The 18,146-nt window shown below is 43.9% G+C and overlaps 1 protein-coding gene across 1 annotated transcript in view; it reads left to right on the top strand.

Annotated features, from left to right (window-relative positions):
• hs3st3b1b (heparan sulfate (glucosamine) 3-O-sulfotransferase 3B1b) overlaps window positions 1-10,543 on the top strand; it is a 26,121-nt gene extending 15,578 nt beyond the window's left edge. Inside the window, exon 2 of the mRNA XM_046355285.1 lies at window positions 9,644-10,543. Within this exon, the coding sequence (XP_046211241.1) occupies window positions 9,644-10,262 (619 nt within the window). The 3' untranslated portion in view covers window positions 10,263-10,543. The remainder of the gene's footprint in view (window positions 1-9,643) is intronic.
• Window positions 10,544-18,146: the final 7,603 nt, after the last annotated feature.

Below are 18,146 nucleotides of genomic sequence, written 5' to 3'. Positions count from 1 at the left end.
TTTGTTCATCCTAGCTATCTAGATCAGAGAGTAATATCTGTATCTAGATCAGAGAGTCATATCTATATCTAGATCAGAGAGTCATATCTATATCTAGATCAGAGAGTCATATCTATATCTAGATCAGAGAGTCATATCTGTATCTAGATCAGAGAGTCATATCTGTATCTAGATCAGAGAGTAATATCTGTATCTAGATCAGAGAGTCATATCTGTATCTAGATCAAAGAGTCATATCTGTATCTAGATCAGAGAGTCATATCTATATCTAGATCAGAGAGTCATATCTATATCTAGATCAGAGTCATATCTATATCTAGATCAGAGAGTCATATCTGTATCTAGATCAGAGAGTAATATCTGTATCTAGATCAGAGAGTAAAATGTTCTTCAAAATCAAATATCTAGATTTATTTGTCAAAGAGTCATATCTGTATCTAGATCAGAGTCATATCTATATCTAGATCAGAGAGTCATATCTGTATCTAGATCAGAGAGTAATATCTGTATCTAGATCAGAGAGTCATATCTATATCTAGATCAGAGAGTCATATCTATATCTAGATCAGAGAGTTTAAAGTGGCTAGTGATATATTTACATCATATATCTATATCTAGATCAGAGAGTGGCTAGTGATATATTTACATCATTTCCCATCAATTCCCATTATTAAAATGGCATATCTGTTATCTAACAGTCTGATGGCAGATAGAAGCTGTTTTTCAGTCTCTCGGTCCCATATCTGTATCTAGATCAGAACAGGCAGTGGTTCATGGTTGATGTCCTATCTTTATCTAGATGTCCTGGAGGGCAGGTAGTCCCCCGGTGATGCGTTGTGCATCCTCATCTCTGGAGAGCCTATCTAGATCAGAGGATGCTCATATCTCTGTATCTTTTGGTGACAAGATAGCCTCCTGAGGTTGATATCTGTATCATATCTGTGATCTAGTTTGTCTGTGATCTGTACTAGAACTCAGCTAGACTGTTCCATTATCTGTATCTAGATCAGAGAGTAAAATGTTCTTTGGAGCATGTCAAATACCTTCAAATACTGCTTCTGGTGCGGCACGCACGCAAACACACATCTGAATGAGCTGTATCTGAACGACCCCATGATACTGATGAGGCCTGAGTCTACAAGGTGACTGCTGATGGCGATGCTGGAGTTTGTGGCTGCCTCAGGGGTCACCAGCGGTCTGCTAACACCTTTAACAAACCCCCCAGCAAACACAACATAACACACTGATCACAGAGGATTACCAGCACTAAGCAAACTCGGGGTCGGGCTCCTGAGTGGCTGCAGCGGTCTAAGGCACTGCATCTCAGTGCAAGAGACTTCACTACAGTCCCTGGTTCGAATCCAGGCTGTATCACATCTGGCCGTGATTGGGAGTACACTAGGGCGGCGCACAATTGGCCCAGCGTCTTCCGGGTTAACCCGTCATTGTAAATAAAAATTTGTTCTTAACTGACTTGCCTACTTAAATAAAGGTTAAATTAAAAATATATATAATACAGACCCAGCACTGGATTACAGCTAGTGTTTGTGTGTGTGTACCTGCAGTGGAACCCTGTGTACCCAGAGTAGATGTACTTGTTGTCATGGCCCACTCCCAAAGTGTATACCTTGTGTTGTATCTCGTCAATCCAAGTGTTGAGGTGTCGTGTTGTCATTCTAAAAGGAATTGTGAAATACAATGACCCTTTTGGCATAGCTAGTCTTCATTCCTCCCTCTTCAGTGGAAAGTACTACTGAAAATGGCAGCAGTTCAGGGTAGGGACTAGGGTTGCATCCCAAGTGGCATCCTATTCCCTATGTATTTCACTACTTATGACCAGGGTCTATAATATTCCCAATGTAGTGCACTACGTATTTGACTAGAGCCCTATGGCCCCTGGTCAAAAGAAGTGCCCTACATAGGGAATAGAATGCTATTTGGTACATAACCTCGGTGGGAAGAATGTGTAAAGCATGAGAGGAGGAAGTGAAGGCAGCACTTTCTACCCCTCACCCCCCAACCCCCCGCCACCCTGTTCCCCCACCATCTTAACTGTTTTTATTTATACCACATGGAGAGCTGCCTCTCCTTGCACCATGGTCTTGTTATTAACACTCAGTAATTCCGCTCAGCTTGCATGGCCACAGGCATGTACCTCGATGCGGGCCCTCCAAGCAGAAAGATGTCACATTCCCACTGTTATTTGTCTTTTCAGAGGTACTGAATAGCAACAAATAAACCCAAAACAGACCGTGTAGCAAATTGTGAGTTATAGAATTGAGTGATTTGTGTGTGTCATGCTGCAGGGACGGTAACCCATCACAAAGGAACCACTGTGGTTGTGAGAGAGGTTTCTGGAGCACTCTAACCTCATTTAAGTGTTTTCAGTTCAAAAACAGAGATTCCAAACGGCACACTATTCCCTTTATAGTGCACTGCTTCTGAGCAGTCCATGATCAAAAGAGGTGCATTATAAAGGGAATAGGGTGCCATTTGGAATGCTTCCAAGTATCTGAAGCTGGCGGTTACAGTAGTACAGTGTTGGCGTGTCGTTTTGACACTTTGCCTGACATACAATACCTAACTCTGTATGGGTCGTTTAGTTTCTGTTTATTTACTCTTCTCTGCTGGTGTCCGATGTTCCCTCCAAGAACCAGGCTGGTCCTTAGCCTAAACTAAAACCATGGAGTTGGACCAAACCAAACCGCATGGCCTGGGCCAAACTCACACAGACACTAGCAGTAAAACATTTTTTTATAAGATGGCATATTTCTCCCAGTGAGTACAGTGATGTATGGGGCCATTTAGATTAACTGTTTGTTAACGGTGAAGCAAAAATAATATTATTTAAATGGGATGCTCTGAGAGTCTGACTCCTGAAAGACGATAGAGGGTTAAGAGAGGCTGGGCTCAGCCACCCAGGTCAGTGTGTCTGGGACGATTCGCCTATCTACATTATTCATCTCCCCTGTTCAGTAGACAGCTCAGACGGCCTCTTCCAGGGGCTTCCACGCTCCATCAGTGTGTGTGTCTGTGTGTTTGTGTGTGTGCATGATTGTATCCAACCCGACATCTTACAGGGATCCAGTGGCTCCATTTATTCAGTGAGGTCTGTTAATGTGTAACTCCAGGCCTGGATGGAAAGCACCCTGACAATCTGAAGAGGGGCTTCTTCTCAAGGCTTAATGGTCCTTTAGTATCAAATATGATTCATCCCACAGTCAGCATGAGTTATTTACTAACAAACAGTCACATGCACACACACACAATCAAGAGAATGCACACATGCACATTAACTCCTGGCCCTTAGGTTAAGAGGAGATCCCTGGATCTTTTCATACAGGAAATGAGCTGTCAGGAAACTCTAAGTGGCCACATACCAGAACCTACCATCCACCCCTCTCCCCTACTCTCCACTCCTCTCACTCTCTCAGTATGGATCTAGTGCCTCTGCCATAAACCGTCACTTTATTATTTAGAATTTATAGCCAAAGTCTTGCTCTGCGGTTAAATACTCTGGGCTCAGTGGGGTATATTTCATAATGTCTGGCTTCTGTGTGTGTGTCTCAACACTGCTTTGGGAATATGTATGTAGTGGGCCAGGAGTGTTGTGCATGCCTGCCTGTCTGCTCACTCTGTGGCATCCACAGTATGGGTGTGTGTGTTTATATTTCAATCCCATTTCATAGACAGACTAGCTTCTCCTGCTGGACAATTACAAACAGAGTGTAGTACATTACTTTCAGCCCCCTATAGAGGCTTCATAATGTGCTTATTCACCAGTCAGAGATTCACAAGCTGTTGAATTTGTTCACATTAGACTTGGAATAAAATATACTTTCCATTGTTGAATGGATCCTTCATCATCCTAGCATTGATAAATGGTGTTTTTGAAAACAACCAGTCTAACTATGCAGAATGAGTATCTCGTACACATTCAGAACAGAGGGAGGGGCTCCAATAGAGTACTCAATAGACCACTTTAAGAGCAGACTTAATTGCTAGTCAGCCAGTCGTCGAGAACAGGGGTTAAACCTCCAAACTTTGTGGCCAGTCAAGGAACAAGTGGGCCTCAAGATGTCTATCTTACACCGCAGAAGAGTCTTTGTTTTTTAGCCGACGACTTTGTAGCCACATCTCTCCTCTACTCCCGTTCATCTGTAGACCTTGGGTGAGAGGTTGGAAGAAAAGAAAGAGAGTCTTTCAAGTGCTTCTTTCCTTCATTTCCTCCATCTCTCCCTGTCTCCTCCTGTGAAGTGTCACTTAGCTTCTCTCAGATCTCCAGGCTGGTCTCTGAGCGGTTTGGGGACTGCTACTGATCAATAGCCTATAGAGTATTGGGAGAGGAGGTAAGTGTTTGTAGTGGCTATCCAGGAAGTAATTAATAAGTTCAGAAAGCATTACAAAGAAGTATTACCAAGTGGGACGACTCAGTGCTCTAAATGGGCAGAAGTTTTTCACCTGATAAGCTGCAACAGTAGAATTCTGAGAATAATTATAATTATTTGATTATATATATTTTTAAATGTTATTTTCTTTAACTAGGCAAGTCAGTTAAGAACAAATTCTTATTTATATTGACGGCCTACCCAGACCAAACCCGGATGACACTGGGCCAATTGTGTGCCACCCTATGGGACTCCCAATCCCGGCCGGATGTGATACAGCCTGGATAGGTGACTCAGCGTTGGTGAGCCATCTTGAGGTGAATCACATGGAGAGTAGACTGTCTTAGCTATCACCTAGCTTTAGTACTCAAAGTCTGGAAATGATTGGGCGATTAGCTTTGATTTGTTTTGACTTCGGGTCTTCAGGTTAATTTAAACAGCTCTACAACTACTTAGAGCCTAAGCTGTTTGTGTGTGTCTTGTGTTGGTGTTATCTCTATGGGGAGCAGGTCTAATCAACAACTTAAGGTGTGCATCAGTCTCTCCTGTCCCTAGTGGACGAGAACTATCTCTCTTGATTTGCCTTCACACAAATGATCCTACAAGGGATAGACACCTTGAGTAACAAAGACTTTACACGCAGTGACATACAACCAATGCCACCTGTATCATATAGGGAACACCATAACAAGGCAACTTTTCTCTCCTCTGTCAATTAAACAGACCGGTGGTCATTTTGTTGCGGCTGTTACAGATGCACTCGTTCAATGGAAACAGAGGCAGCCTCTTATCGTCCAATCAAACGTGACAGAAGATAGAGAGACAGAAATAACCCCTGTCTTGTCTGCATTTATCTCGATGTGTGTGTGTGTGTGTTTTTGTGTGTGCGTGCGTGTGTGCGTGCGTGTGTGTGTGTGTGTGTGTGTGTGTGTGTGTGTGTGTGTGTGTGCGTGTGCGTGTGTGTGTGCGTGCGAGTGTGTTTACTGTATCTATGATGGGATGTGGGCCGTTAAACGCAGGCCACAGGGCCACTCCAGTCCCCCGTTTGAAGTTGGCATGCAAAGAGGGCTTCTGCTTTGTGTCTTATCGCTGTTTGGCGTCCCTTTCAACTTGGAAAGAAAACCCTTAGATGGAGGACAGAGAGAGAGAGAAAGGGGAGAGATAGAGAGAGGGGAGAGATAGAGAAAGGGGAGAAAAAGAGAGGGGAGAGAGAAGGAAAGAGAAAGAGAAAAGAGTAGAAACAGCAGCTGAACCGCTTTGTAAAGTCCTGCTTTTTGAACATCCTCAGTTCTGGAAAGGAAAACCCATACAAACCTGGAATTTTGTTGTGTGTTCCGATGTGAAGAGCAAGGGCAGTTCACCCTAATGGTAAATGTCTGTCATGCAATTTTAAGATATCTAATATTTTTGGAATATCGTAATGCACTCTCAAACGTTTGCATAATTTCAGCCAGTAGTTTTGAAAGTGGTGCTCATGAGCCAAAAGTGTCCCTGTTTTTTGAGTACTACGTCATCAAATTGAGTACTATGTCATTAATTTCGTATGATGTGTTTATTTTTATTTGTATGGTATGTTACGAATCAAATTCGTACTGTATGTTACGAATTTGTTGTGCTTAAGATCCTGGAGTGCATCTTGAAGTCATTATGTATTGTAAGGAACCAACAACGTAGATGGATGTTGGTTTCTTAGAGTGAAGACATTTGTCCCATGTGTCATTGAGCAGAGAGGAGTGGAGGCAGTGGAAGGCCCCTAGAGCTTGTGGAACTTCTGGAGTCTTTAGGGGGGGCAGCTGAGTGTTCCAGGGGACAATCTCTAGGCACACGTTCCACTCTAGAGCTCTCCAAAAGCTCCTCTCACTCAAAGCTGAGAGTGATCGAGAAGTGCTTCCAATCAGTCCTCAATGGGCACCTAGCCCCCCACCTCACCCCTCCACCCTTACCCCAGTCCTTACCCCCGCCCCGATGGCCCGGCCACTGCCTCGTTCACCCCGCCGCCAAAGGACAATGCTCTCGATTTGAAAGGAAAGCAGGGAAAAAGAGGGTCTCGTTGTCACAGAATTGCCTGTTTGCTGACAGAACCTTTAAAAGCACTACCTCATAAATCAAAACAGAGCATAATAGGCATTGTTCCTCCCAAGACCTACTCTTCCCACTGAACTGAGCCCCCTCCTCCTCTTCTCTTTTATTCTACTCCCCCTTCTCAGAGAGAAGTGGGTAAAGTCAGAGGGGGAGGTTTTTATTGAAGGCCTTCTCTTCTTCTCTTGTGGTGGATTTGGCAGGTCTGTTTAGAGGGTCTCGTCTTCCCGCTCCCTCTCTCTCTGTCCAGCTCTACCCTCCTTTCACCCTCTCCCTCCCTCCATCCCAACCCCCTACACTTGATTCACAAGAGGGATTCCCTGAGCTAGGATCACCATAATCTATCAGCATGCACATTCTACCTCGATCTCCCTCCCTATCCCTCCCTATCGCCAGGCCCCATTGTCACTTAGAAATCGGATTAGAAGGAGAGCTGTGTGCTGGTTCTGTGTTGGTTTGCTTCTAGGGACTTTATGCAGCATGTTAGCACTACATAATACAAAAAGGTTGCCTGCAGTATCACCATTATTTCTAGAGAGAATTAGTGACTAATGCTTTGTATTTTAAGGCTGACATGTTTGGTTTATATTCCTTGAAGACATTCGAGAAGCCTGTGTAAACACTTTAAGTGGGATCAACGCTCTTGAAGAAACAGTAGTATGTGTGTGAGCATGCGTGTGTTTGTGTGCAAATGTTTGTGCGTGTGTGTGTATATGTGTTTGCTTGCACTGCTTTCTTCCTGCATGCGTGCCTCCGTGTGTATGTGTGTGTGTGTGTATAATCAGTCTGTTTGGCTTACACTCCTTTCTTCTCTATCTAATAATGGTTTTGCTTAAGGAGAGATCTGTCATGCTCTTGCAGAGAGATTCGGTGCATCTCCCTGTTTTGATTTCAATAGGCAGTTAATGAGCTTTTGGAAGAAGCCTTGGTTCTCTTTCCCCTGCTCCCTTCTCCTCTTCTGTGTCAGCAATCAAGCTGATATGATCCTAATTAGATCACTGGCTGGCTCTTGAAAGACTCTGTTGCTACTACACATACATATCTGTCAAGAAATGTCCATGAACCATTTCATTAGTTACCTCACATCACCCTGGGCTTTCTCTCCTTCATTTCCTCTCTCTCTCTCTCTCTCTCTCTCTCTCTCTCTCTCTCTCTCTCTCTCTCTCTCTCTCTCTCTCTCTCTCTCTCTCTCTCTCTCTCTCTCTCTCTCTCTCTCTCTCTCACTCACTCTTTCAGAAAGCAATTTTTTACTCACAATTTCCACTATAAAACGTGACCACTAGTGCATTAAAGGAGAGCCAGCCAGTAGTACATGTCAATGAATTAACCATGAGGTGTAGTAGTTTTACATGAACTAGATTCTAGAGCAGAACTGAGGTGGACATAGAACTGAAGGAACTGTAGGACAAAGAATGGTAAGCCTAGGTCTATATGGCAGCCCCAGTGCCTCTTACAGCAGACATGGTGTGTAAACACTCACGGTGGGATTACACAGTGCAGGGACAGTTTTTTTTACAATGGTTGTGTAACTCTGGCCCTGCACAACAACACAGCCTGCTACATAGGGGACAATAGGCTAACGGGAACCCTTATCTCCGTGTGCACCCTGATAGCCTGTCTGCCTGGGTTATCTCTCTCTCTCTCTCTCTCTCTCTCTCTCTCTCTCTCTCTCTCTCTCTCTCTCTCTCTCTCTCTCTCTCTCTCTCTCTCTCTCTCTCTCTCTCTCTCTCTCTTACTATCTTCCTCCTCCTTGCTTTCTCACTAACTGTCTGCCTTTTTTGCACTGGGGTTCAAGCAAGATAGTATCAGTATTCTAGTGTGTATTTCTACATATGTGTCCTGCAGGGTTGTATGTATCAAGACTGTGTGTGCATGTGTGTGTTAAGGAGTGTGCCTAAGCACAGACGAGTGCAAGTTCCTGTAATCTTCGGTTTATAATAGTACCCCTCACCTCCAGCTAGCGAGTATCAGAACCAGAATCACATGAAGACATCAGAGACGTACAGGGTTTCCTGCCAGAGGCTCCAGGGGCTCTCCGCCAGGGAGGGAAAGGGGATCCGTGTCCCGGTGTCCGTCAAAGCCCCTCTTGCCTCGCCATAATCCACTCTCTATGATTGTCCACCATTTCTGAAACCCGAAACCGTCTTGGCAGCGGAGAACATGTTCACTTTTCATTCAAATGCCTCTTGATCATAGGTTCAGTATGTAACTGATACGTCTCACTCCCTCTACCACAGCCATACTGGCTGGCCCTGGTCCTGTTAGAAACATTGGGTAAAGTGAAACATGTTGAGTCTCCTTTCAGACAGCTCGAGGGCTTATTGTTGAAGCACTCCGCCATGGGCACGCCACAGAGAGCTCTAGCTAAATCAGTGAAAGGCAAATTAGGCTGTGCTTTGCTGCCTAAGCGGTTAATGGTGTAAAGAGGCAGGGTGGATTAAGATTTAAGCCCAGCCTCACTGGACCATTAGGGTGGTTGGCAGAGCCAGAAGAGACAGACAGGAGGGATGAGACAGTGCACTTCTCTGTGCTGTTGATCAGATGATGAAATAGCCCAGGTTTAATAGAAAAAACGGTTCTCCATAGAATTTGATTGTAAATTCTACGCTACACAGAATTTTATTGTAGGTGGATATTTACTGAGGAACATAGCTGTATGACGACAAGCGATGTGAGGGCCTCTAGCCTGTGTGTATGTTTTTAGTGAGTGGTGTTTATGTTGGAAGGCTGCCTATAGTAATAGGTTGGGAGCCCTATAATAAGGCCAAGCGGCCTACACTAACTGACTCACTGACTCATTGATTGTAGAACACAATGCTCTCCATCTGGTTGATTACATTATGCAAGATAGATTACATTATGCAAGATTCTCCTCCTAACCACTCTCTCCCTCCCCTCTCTCTCTCTCTCTCTCTCTCTCTCTCTCTCTCTCTCTCTCTCTCTCTCTCTCTCTCTCTCTCTCTCTCTCTCTCTCTCTCCTCTCTCTCTCCCTCCCTCCCACTCTCTCTTTTCCTTTCTCTCTCCTACCCCCTCTCTCTTTCTTTCTCTCTCCTAGCCCCCCCCTCTCTCTCAAGCAAAGTGTATTTCTGGCTGCTTTAAAAATGTAATAGTTCCTAGTTCTAAGAGTCATGAGTGATAGATTTTCTTCTAACACGCTCCTCTTTTCTTCTCCTCAGGGAGCTGATGCCCAAGACCCTGGAGGGCCAGATCACCATGGAGAAGACCCCCAGCTACTTTGTGACCAGAGAGGCCCCGGCCCGGATCTCCGCCATGTCCCGGGACACCAAGCTTATTGTGGTGGTGCGGGACCCCGTCACCAGGGCCATCTCTGACTACACACAGACGCTGTCTAAGAACCCCGATATTCCCACCTTTGAGAGCCTGACCTTCAAAAACAGGACTACGGGGCTCATCGACACATCCTGGAGCGCCATCCAGATCGGCATCTATGCCAAGCACCTGGACAACTGGCTGCAGTACTTCCCCATGGGTCAGATCCTGTTTGTGAGCGGAGAGCGTCTGATCAGCGACCCGGCCGGAGAGCTGGGCCGGGTGCAGGACTTCCTGGGACTCAAGAGGATCATCACTGACAAACACTTCTACTTCAACCAGACCAAGGGCTTCCCCTGCCTCAAGAAGGCTGAGGGCAGCAGCAAGCCCCACTGCCTGGGCAAAACCAAAGGGCGGACCCACCCCAACATCCACCCAGAGGTGGTGCAGAGGCTACGGGACTTCTACAGACCTTTCAACATGAAGTTCTACCAGATGACAGGACATAACTTTGGTTGGGATTGATGGATGTGAATTTGGGAAGACACCTTGTTTTTTTTCTCTCTCTGTAATTCAATGAATGGCAAAAAAAAGACATGCGAGATATTGCTATATATATATGTAAAATGTACAGAAATCTATTTTATAATAATTTATTTTTATTTCTAAGCAATTAATTCACTAAGCTGCCTAACCATATTGTACATACATAGCATCTGGCCCACATTTATTTCCTAGTTTTTTTTTTTACATTCCACATTTTATTTTGTTTCTTTCTTCTTCCCTCATGTCAACTCAGTAGAGTTAACATGTCAACTCAGCAGAGTTAAAATGTTCCCTCATGTCAACTCAATAGGGTTAAAATGGTCCCTCATGTCAACTCAATAGAGTTAAAATGGTCCCTCATGTCAACTCAGTAGAGTTAACATGTCAACTCAGCAGAGTTAAAATGTTCCCTCATGTCAACTCAATAGGGTTAAAATGGTCCCTCATGTCAACTCAGCACAGTTAAAATGTTCTCTCAAGTCAACTCAGCACAGTTAAAACGGTCCCTCATGTCAACTCAGTAGAGTTAAAATGGTCCCTCATGTCAACTCAGTAGATTTAAAATTGTCCCTCATGTCAACTCAGCACAGTTAAAATGGTCCCTCATGTCAACTCAGCACAGTTAAAATGGTCCCTCATGTCAACTCAGCACAGTTAAAATGGTCCCTCATGTCAACTCAGCACAGTTAAAATGGTCTCTCATGTCAACTCAGTAGATTTAAAATGGTCCCTCATGTCAACTCAGCAGAGTTAAAATGGTCCCTCATGTCAACTCAGCACAGTTAAAATGGTCCCTCATGTCAACTCAGCACAGTTAAAATGGTCCCTCATGTCAACTCAGCACAGTTAAAATGGTCCCTCATGTCAACTCAGTAGAGTTAAAATGGTCCCTCATGTCAACTCAGCACAGTTAAAATGGTCCCTCATGTCAACTCAGCACAGTTAAAATGGTCCCTCATGTCAACTCAGCAGAGTTAAAATGGTCCCTCATGTCAACTCAGTAGAGTTAAAATGGTCCCTCATGTCAACTCAGTAGAGTTAAAATGGTCCCTCATGTCAACTCAGCACAGTTAAAATTGTCCCTCATGTCAACTCAGTAGAGTTAAAATGGTCCCTCATGTCAACTCAGCACAGTTAAAATGGTCCCTCATGTCAACTCAGCACAGTTAAAATGGTCCCTCATGTCAACTCAGCACAGTTAAAATGGTCCCTCATGTCAACTCAGTAGAATTAAAAATAATAATTGGTAACTGAAATAAGAATATAAGGATATTGATAAAGACACCATTTCACAGGTATAGTGTTCACAGAACAGTGATGAAAAACCCATTCATGTGCATTCTGATTTAAACATTCATAATCACGTTCACGTTCAATAGCCATAATTAACCCCCCACACACACACACATTGTTCCTTGTCTAGTTACCCCTATGATTTTCTGTTCCATCCATTCAAAATGTTGTGCTTCATATTGTGAGTTACCCCCATCCACATCCCATTATTCTACCGTCCCATTGGTCAAACCAGCTGATCTCCTGCCCTGTCATTGGCCTAACCAGCTGATCTGATGTCCCTTTCATTCAATAACAGGTGGATCAATTGGCCTAATTGCTCCTCATTGTGTCAGACATGGTTAAAGGGTACGTCTGACCTCCCTCTTGTAGGGCTCCTACAGCCTGTTCTAATGAATCCACCAAAGGCCTAAATCCTATTTCTGACAGCATCACTTTGATAGGGCTCCATGTTGACATGATGCTAATGGAATAACGTTACTGAGGTCCATCGATTCAGGTCTCCTCTACACTATACTCTTGCTCTCATTACAAGACATTGTTGGCTCAGAGCCAAAGGTCATACAAAGTTCCAATTAAATTAGCTCTGAGAGACGTTTGATTTGTCGAAGAGACAGAGAGGGGAGGACACTCTGGGTCAGGGGAGGACTGTAGTATTGTCCTTGAATGCATCCCAATTGGCACACTCATTCCCTATAAAGTGCACTGCTTTTGACCAGAGCCCAGTGACCTTGCTCAAAAGTAACGCAATATACAGGAAATAGGGTGCAATATACAGGAAATAGGGTGCCATCTGGGACACAGTGCAAGCGCTTGGCCTGAGTTGAGGTAGCAGCTCGCAGTGGCCTATACATCGGTCTGATACAGAGCATAACGATAGAGATGATAGAAAAACCACTGAGCACTCTGCTTCACTGGAACACATCATCCTCAAACAGGATCGTCAGGCCTCAGATCAGATCTTGTAGTGCGTCCTAAATGGCACCCTATTCCCTATATGGTGCACTGCTTTTTACCAGATGTCAAATGACAATACTTTTGGGCCTTGGTCTAAAGTAGTGGACTATGTAGGGAGTAGGGTGCCATTTGGGGCGCCTACACAGATCAAAGGGAGAGTTTCTGAAGTACTCGCGAACAGAACATCACTGTTGTCATGGTAAGACTTCATTATGGTATGTCTATGGTCTATATAGTTTGCCTTATTCAACCCGTCATCCTAACATTGTTTCTTTCATAGTTTCATATTGGATCTCAATTCGCTCCTACTTGTTGCCAAAAAAATACTTTTTCAGAGTATGGAGCTCAGATAACAGGTTACCTAGGCTACACTCTAGCTTGAGTCACTATCTTTATCTTTTGAGCTTTTCTGTTTTTTGTTCTTTGTTTTTCTCAATGCTTCTTTGTTATTGTTTGTCTTTCTATCTGAATTCTTGATATGCAAGAGACAGTCTGGCGTTATCATTCAGCGATGTACATGCTGGCCCATACCCTCGCAGGTAGTGTCTACTTCAAAGTCATACTCTGCTCTTTAGAGGATAAGAGGGCTGATTCTGCTTCTCAAATGGTACCCTACACCCCATAGTGTATTACTTGTGACCAGGGCCCATGGTTTTTACCTCAAACTAGTGGATGGTAGCATACTATGGTAGGTGGATGGTAGGGCTTGTCCTAACATTGTACTGTCCCTTATTCACATATAGTGGCTTTTTTCCACCAAGGAATTGACACTTATTTTCAATTATCATGCCTATATGGATAACGCCTCAATCTCTCCTTCTCTCCTTATAGTGCAATGGTTGTGGAAAGCATTTAAAATGGTCTTTATATAGAGCAGGGAAACCATGTGAATACAAGCTATCACATTCTGAATTGGAATAATGTTGATCTTTCTCCCTGTAATGGCTGGGTTAGGGGAGGCTGGGGCAGTTACCCCCTGTTACATTTGCCTCCGGTCTCCCCTAATGCACTTGAATTCTGATCTTGGTCATGTTACTAAGAGAAAAGGGTTACGTCCCAAATGGCACTCTATTCCCTATTTACTGCACTACTTTTGACCAGGGCCTTTAGGGATCTGGTCAAAAGTAGTGCACTTTTATTGGGAATAGGGTTCCATTTGGGACGCATTCTATCTTAAAAATGTGCACTCATGGTCATGGTCCACGCGGCTGCATCCATTCTGGTTGACTTTTATTCAACCCTTTTAGAGCTCTACAAATGTTAGTGATGTTTGTCTTATTCCCATCCGCATATAATATGGTTAAAACTTAGACGTTTAGCAGATTGTGTATGTATAAAAAATGAAAAAGAACATGTAAATCAAGTATTTTGTGGTATCATGTACATCAAATGAATTAATTTTACACAGTGAAAGAGCAAAATGGAACAGATGTTTCTAGATAATTCAATACTGAACATTCATACTATTTCTTTGTATGAAGAAATAAATAAAAAAGTATATATTTGACCACGTTCTAAGTTCCATCTTTTGAATTTCAATGTGAAAACATGAACATAATATGGAACTGTCAATGTCAGAGTATGAAAATGTAACATGTAAAACATTTACAATATGGAATCTTTGCACATCAAAAGAACACACAAGAAAGTAATGATCTGTATTTCTCACCACACGAAATGCAAAAAGTGCTCATCTAGCTGTCTAGCAATTAGAGTAAATATGCTAGTAAATACTTGTTAGTAGTGCACTCAGACAGTAAATAGTTGTTCCTAGAGCACTCAGACATTGCACAATTGGATCAATGGTACTTTTCCTGTGGTGTACCTTTTCTCTAAAATGGAGGCTTTCTGGGAAATGTCTCATTACTGGTAGTCAGAGGAGGTCTGAAGCAGACCAAGGGCATGCTGTGTCATCCACAATGGTTGGGAGGTGTGTGTGTATGTGTATGTGTATGTGTACGTGCATCAGCGTGTGGGGTGTGTGTACATGAGAATGTGTGTTTTTGTGTGGGTGTGAATTTGTGTGTGTATGTTATTCTGTTTTGTGGTTGTGGGTTGACACAGAGCAGCGTGGGAGGTTTGGGTATAGTGGTGGGTCTTATTCCTGATGTCGGAAATGCCCCCCTCTTCCACACCCCCACCCCCTGTGAAAGAGACACACTGTGTCCTAGTTCCTAGTGTGGACTAATGAGATACACCTCTACCTCCCTGACTGTTTATTTACGCGTGTGTGTGCGTGTGTATGGAACACCTCCATGTTTTAACAGGGCCCTATTTACCCCTTTCAGAGGTGCTGTGTTTACCTGGCTGTGTTCTGACGGGGATGCTGACATGCTGGAACTATGTTCCAAACCAGGAGTGTTCTTTACGCTCTGTCACACTTTCCCATGAAATCACACATAGAAACATACTGCAGTTTACTATAGAATACTACTATACTTACTAAAGAATTATGCAGTAAACTGTAATATACTGTACAATACTGTACTAATACTGTACTAAACACTGTAGTATCCCTCTAACATGTTTATAACTTACTATACAATGGTGTAATATACTGTAGAATACTATGGTAAATACTACACTATTGTCTACTAAATAATCTGGGGAAGCTACTCTGAAAATATAGTTCTCCAAGCTACTAATTACTTCACACTGAAAGAAGTTAAGCTACACTAAAACTATCCTTAAGAAAAATATAGTTCACTCAGTGGTGGAAAAAGTGCCCAATTGTCATACTTGAGTAAAAGTAAAGTTACCTTCATAAAAGTGAAAGTCACCCAATAAAATACTACTTGAGTAAAAGTCTAAACGTATTTGGTTTTAAATATACTTATGTATGAAAAGTAAATACTATAAATCATTTAAAATTCCTTATATTAAGCAAACCAGACAGCATGATTTTCTTGTTTTTAAAATGACGGATAGCCAACATTCAGACATAATTTACAAACAAAGCATTTATGTTTCGTGAATCCACCAGATCAGAGGCAGTAGGGATGACCACGTGTTAAGTGTGTCAGTTGGACCATTTTCCTGTCCTGCTAGGCATTTGAAATATAACAAGTACTTTTGGGTGTCAGGGAAAATGTATGGGAGTACAAAGTACATATTTTCTTCAGGAATGTAGTGAAGTAAAAGTAAAAGTTGTCAAAAATGTAAATAGTAAAGTACAGATACCCAAAATACTACTTAAGTAGTACATCTATCAGGTTTGAGGTATGAGCCAGATGCAGACAGTGTCGAAGAAACAAAAGTTATTTTCTTAAACAGGGGCAGGCAAACGACAGGTCAAAGGCAGACAGAGGCCAGTAATTCAGAGAGGTTGCAAAAGGTCCAAAACGGCAGGTAGTCTCAGGGTCAGGGCAGGCAGGGGTCAATCATCCAGTGAGGTGGGGCAAGATATAGAACAGGCAGGGAAGGACCGGGAAGGACTAGAAAACAGGAGCAAGACACAGACAGGAGCAGAGGAACAAATGCTGGTAGGTTTCATGACACAAAACTAATTGGCAACAAACAGACAACACAGGTATAAATACACAGGGGATAATGGGGAAGGTGGGCGACGCCTGGAAGGGGGTGAAGACAAGCACAAAGACAGGTGAAACAGATGAGGGTGTGATAACTGCAAAAGTATTTTTATTTGTTACTTTGCAGCACTGAGTTTTTCGCAAAAACACTACAGTGAATACTACACTGAAGTATACTATAGTATACTATACTATTTTTTCATATGGGCACCTAGAATTTGTACTGTACAGGTACTGTACAGGTCTAGCCCAGGGATGTGTGGATGAGTCAACCTTGCCCAAGACCTTACAGGTAGACAATGGGTCAGGTGGAATATGGATGCTGTGGTAAGGAGGCCAAAGCTGCATCCAAATGGCACCATATTCCATATTTAGTGCACTTCTTTTGACCAGCGCCCATAAGGAATAAGGTGCCATTTGGGACACAGACCACCTGCTGAAGAGCAGGTGGCAACAATCACAGCTCCTCTTTGCTCAGGAGAGTTGCATCGCTTCAGGCTATTGTTCCACATGGAAAGCTAAACCCATATTACCCACCATGGTGGAACAAAACTGTACTTTCCTCTGCACTGTTCCACTGAAGCACTTAGTCTCACTGGAAAACATATTCCAAAAAACATATATAAATCAACAGTAGGTGACACAATGTAAACCAATCTAGGAGCAAAGCAGCAGCACTGCTTTCCCAACCCCTTATCCTCCCCCTACTCATTTCCTCCTCCCCTACTCATCTCCTCCTCCCCATCCTCCCCCCTCCTCCTTCTCCTCCTCTCCTCCACTCCTCATCTCCTCCTCCTTCTCCTCCTCCTTTTCCTCCTCCTCTCCTCCTCCTCCCCCTCCTCCCCTCCTCCTCCTCCTCCTCCTCCTCCTCCTCCTCCTCCTCCTCCTCCTCCTCCTCCTCCTCCTCCTCCTCCTCCCTCCTCCTCCTCCTCCTCCTCCTCATCCTCCTCTCATCCTCTCCTCCCCTCTTCCCCTCCTCCCCTCCTCTTCTCCCCCAGTCCCCAAGTAGTGACATGTCACAAGCAGAGCTAGACCTCTCATCAACACCATCATAAACACTAACAAGTCTGGATCTGGATAATTGCTCGGGCTGACAAGGGGAGCAGTGAAAGACTTGAGAGAGAGGTGAGAAAGAGAAACAGGATGTGGGGGGTGTTGGAGTGGAGCAGCAATAGAGCTCTGTCTGTTTGTTGGCACGCAACCAGTATCCTCCAGCTGAATCACAGCCGTCAGTATGATTAAACAAATGGTTACTAACCTGATTAACCTGTTGTTCACAGGTGGCAGAGAGAGTGAGAACTTTGGACAGGGACTTATTCCCTATATTCCCTATAGAGTCCCATCTTGGACAAAAGTAGTGGACTATAAAAGCAATACAATACCAAAAGTAGTGGACTATAAAGTGGATATTTATTTCAGACTTGGCCTGGGAATGTCAGACATCATCAGGGCAGGGCAGGCTGCCAGGTCATCATCTTTGTAGAGGAAACAGTTTGACTGGTGTAATTAACGTTGGCGCTGGAGCAGTAGAAAGGCAGTGTGTGTAATTGCTGTGTTCCCCTGGCGGCTGATGGCTGATACCAGCTTGCTGTTGTCACCGCTGCCCTCTGGGCTGTATCCCTCCAGGGTTCTGCTGATAGGCTGCTGCTGCTTCTGTTGTTGTGAGGTTTGGAGGTTTGGATCTTAAGCGCTCAGCTAGACAAGCCAAGCCCCCATTGTCTCTCTACCTCTCTCCACTGTCTTTTTTTGTCCATTTTTCTCACTTCTCTCTCAAACCCCTCCTCCCCCTTTCCCAATCCCCTCACTCCCGCCTTCCCCCCTCCCTGTTCCCCTCCCTCAATCTCTTATCCCCTCCACACCACCCCATCTCGTCTCCAGAGCGGGTTACTATATGCTCTGTGTTTGATCTTATTAACTTCAAGCTGCAAAGCAATTGCACAATATCCAAACAGTCTTGTCACAATGGATGGAACACGGCCATGGGGCTACAGGGGGGCCATCAATAATTTAGCCCACTGGCCCCGCTATCCTTTTAGAGCTCAACATGGAGCCACTATCCATACGAAGGGAAATGGGGGCTGGA

The sequence above is a fragment of the Oncorhynchus gorbuscha genome, linkage group LG07 (assembly GCF_021184085.1).
Source record: "Oncorhynchus gorbuscha isolate QuinsamMale2020 ecotype Even-year linkage group LG07, OgorEven_v1.0, whole genome shotgun sequence".
Lineage (NCBI taxonomy): Eukaryota > Metazoa > Chordata > Actinopteri > Salmoniformes > Salmonidae > Oncorhynchus > Oncorhynchus gorbuscha.
This window is presented reverse-complemented; position numbering and strand designations above follow the sequence as displayed.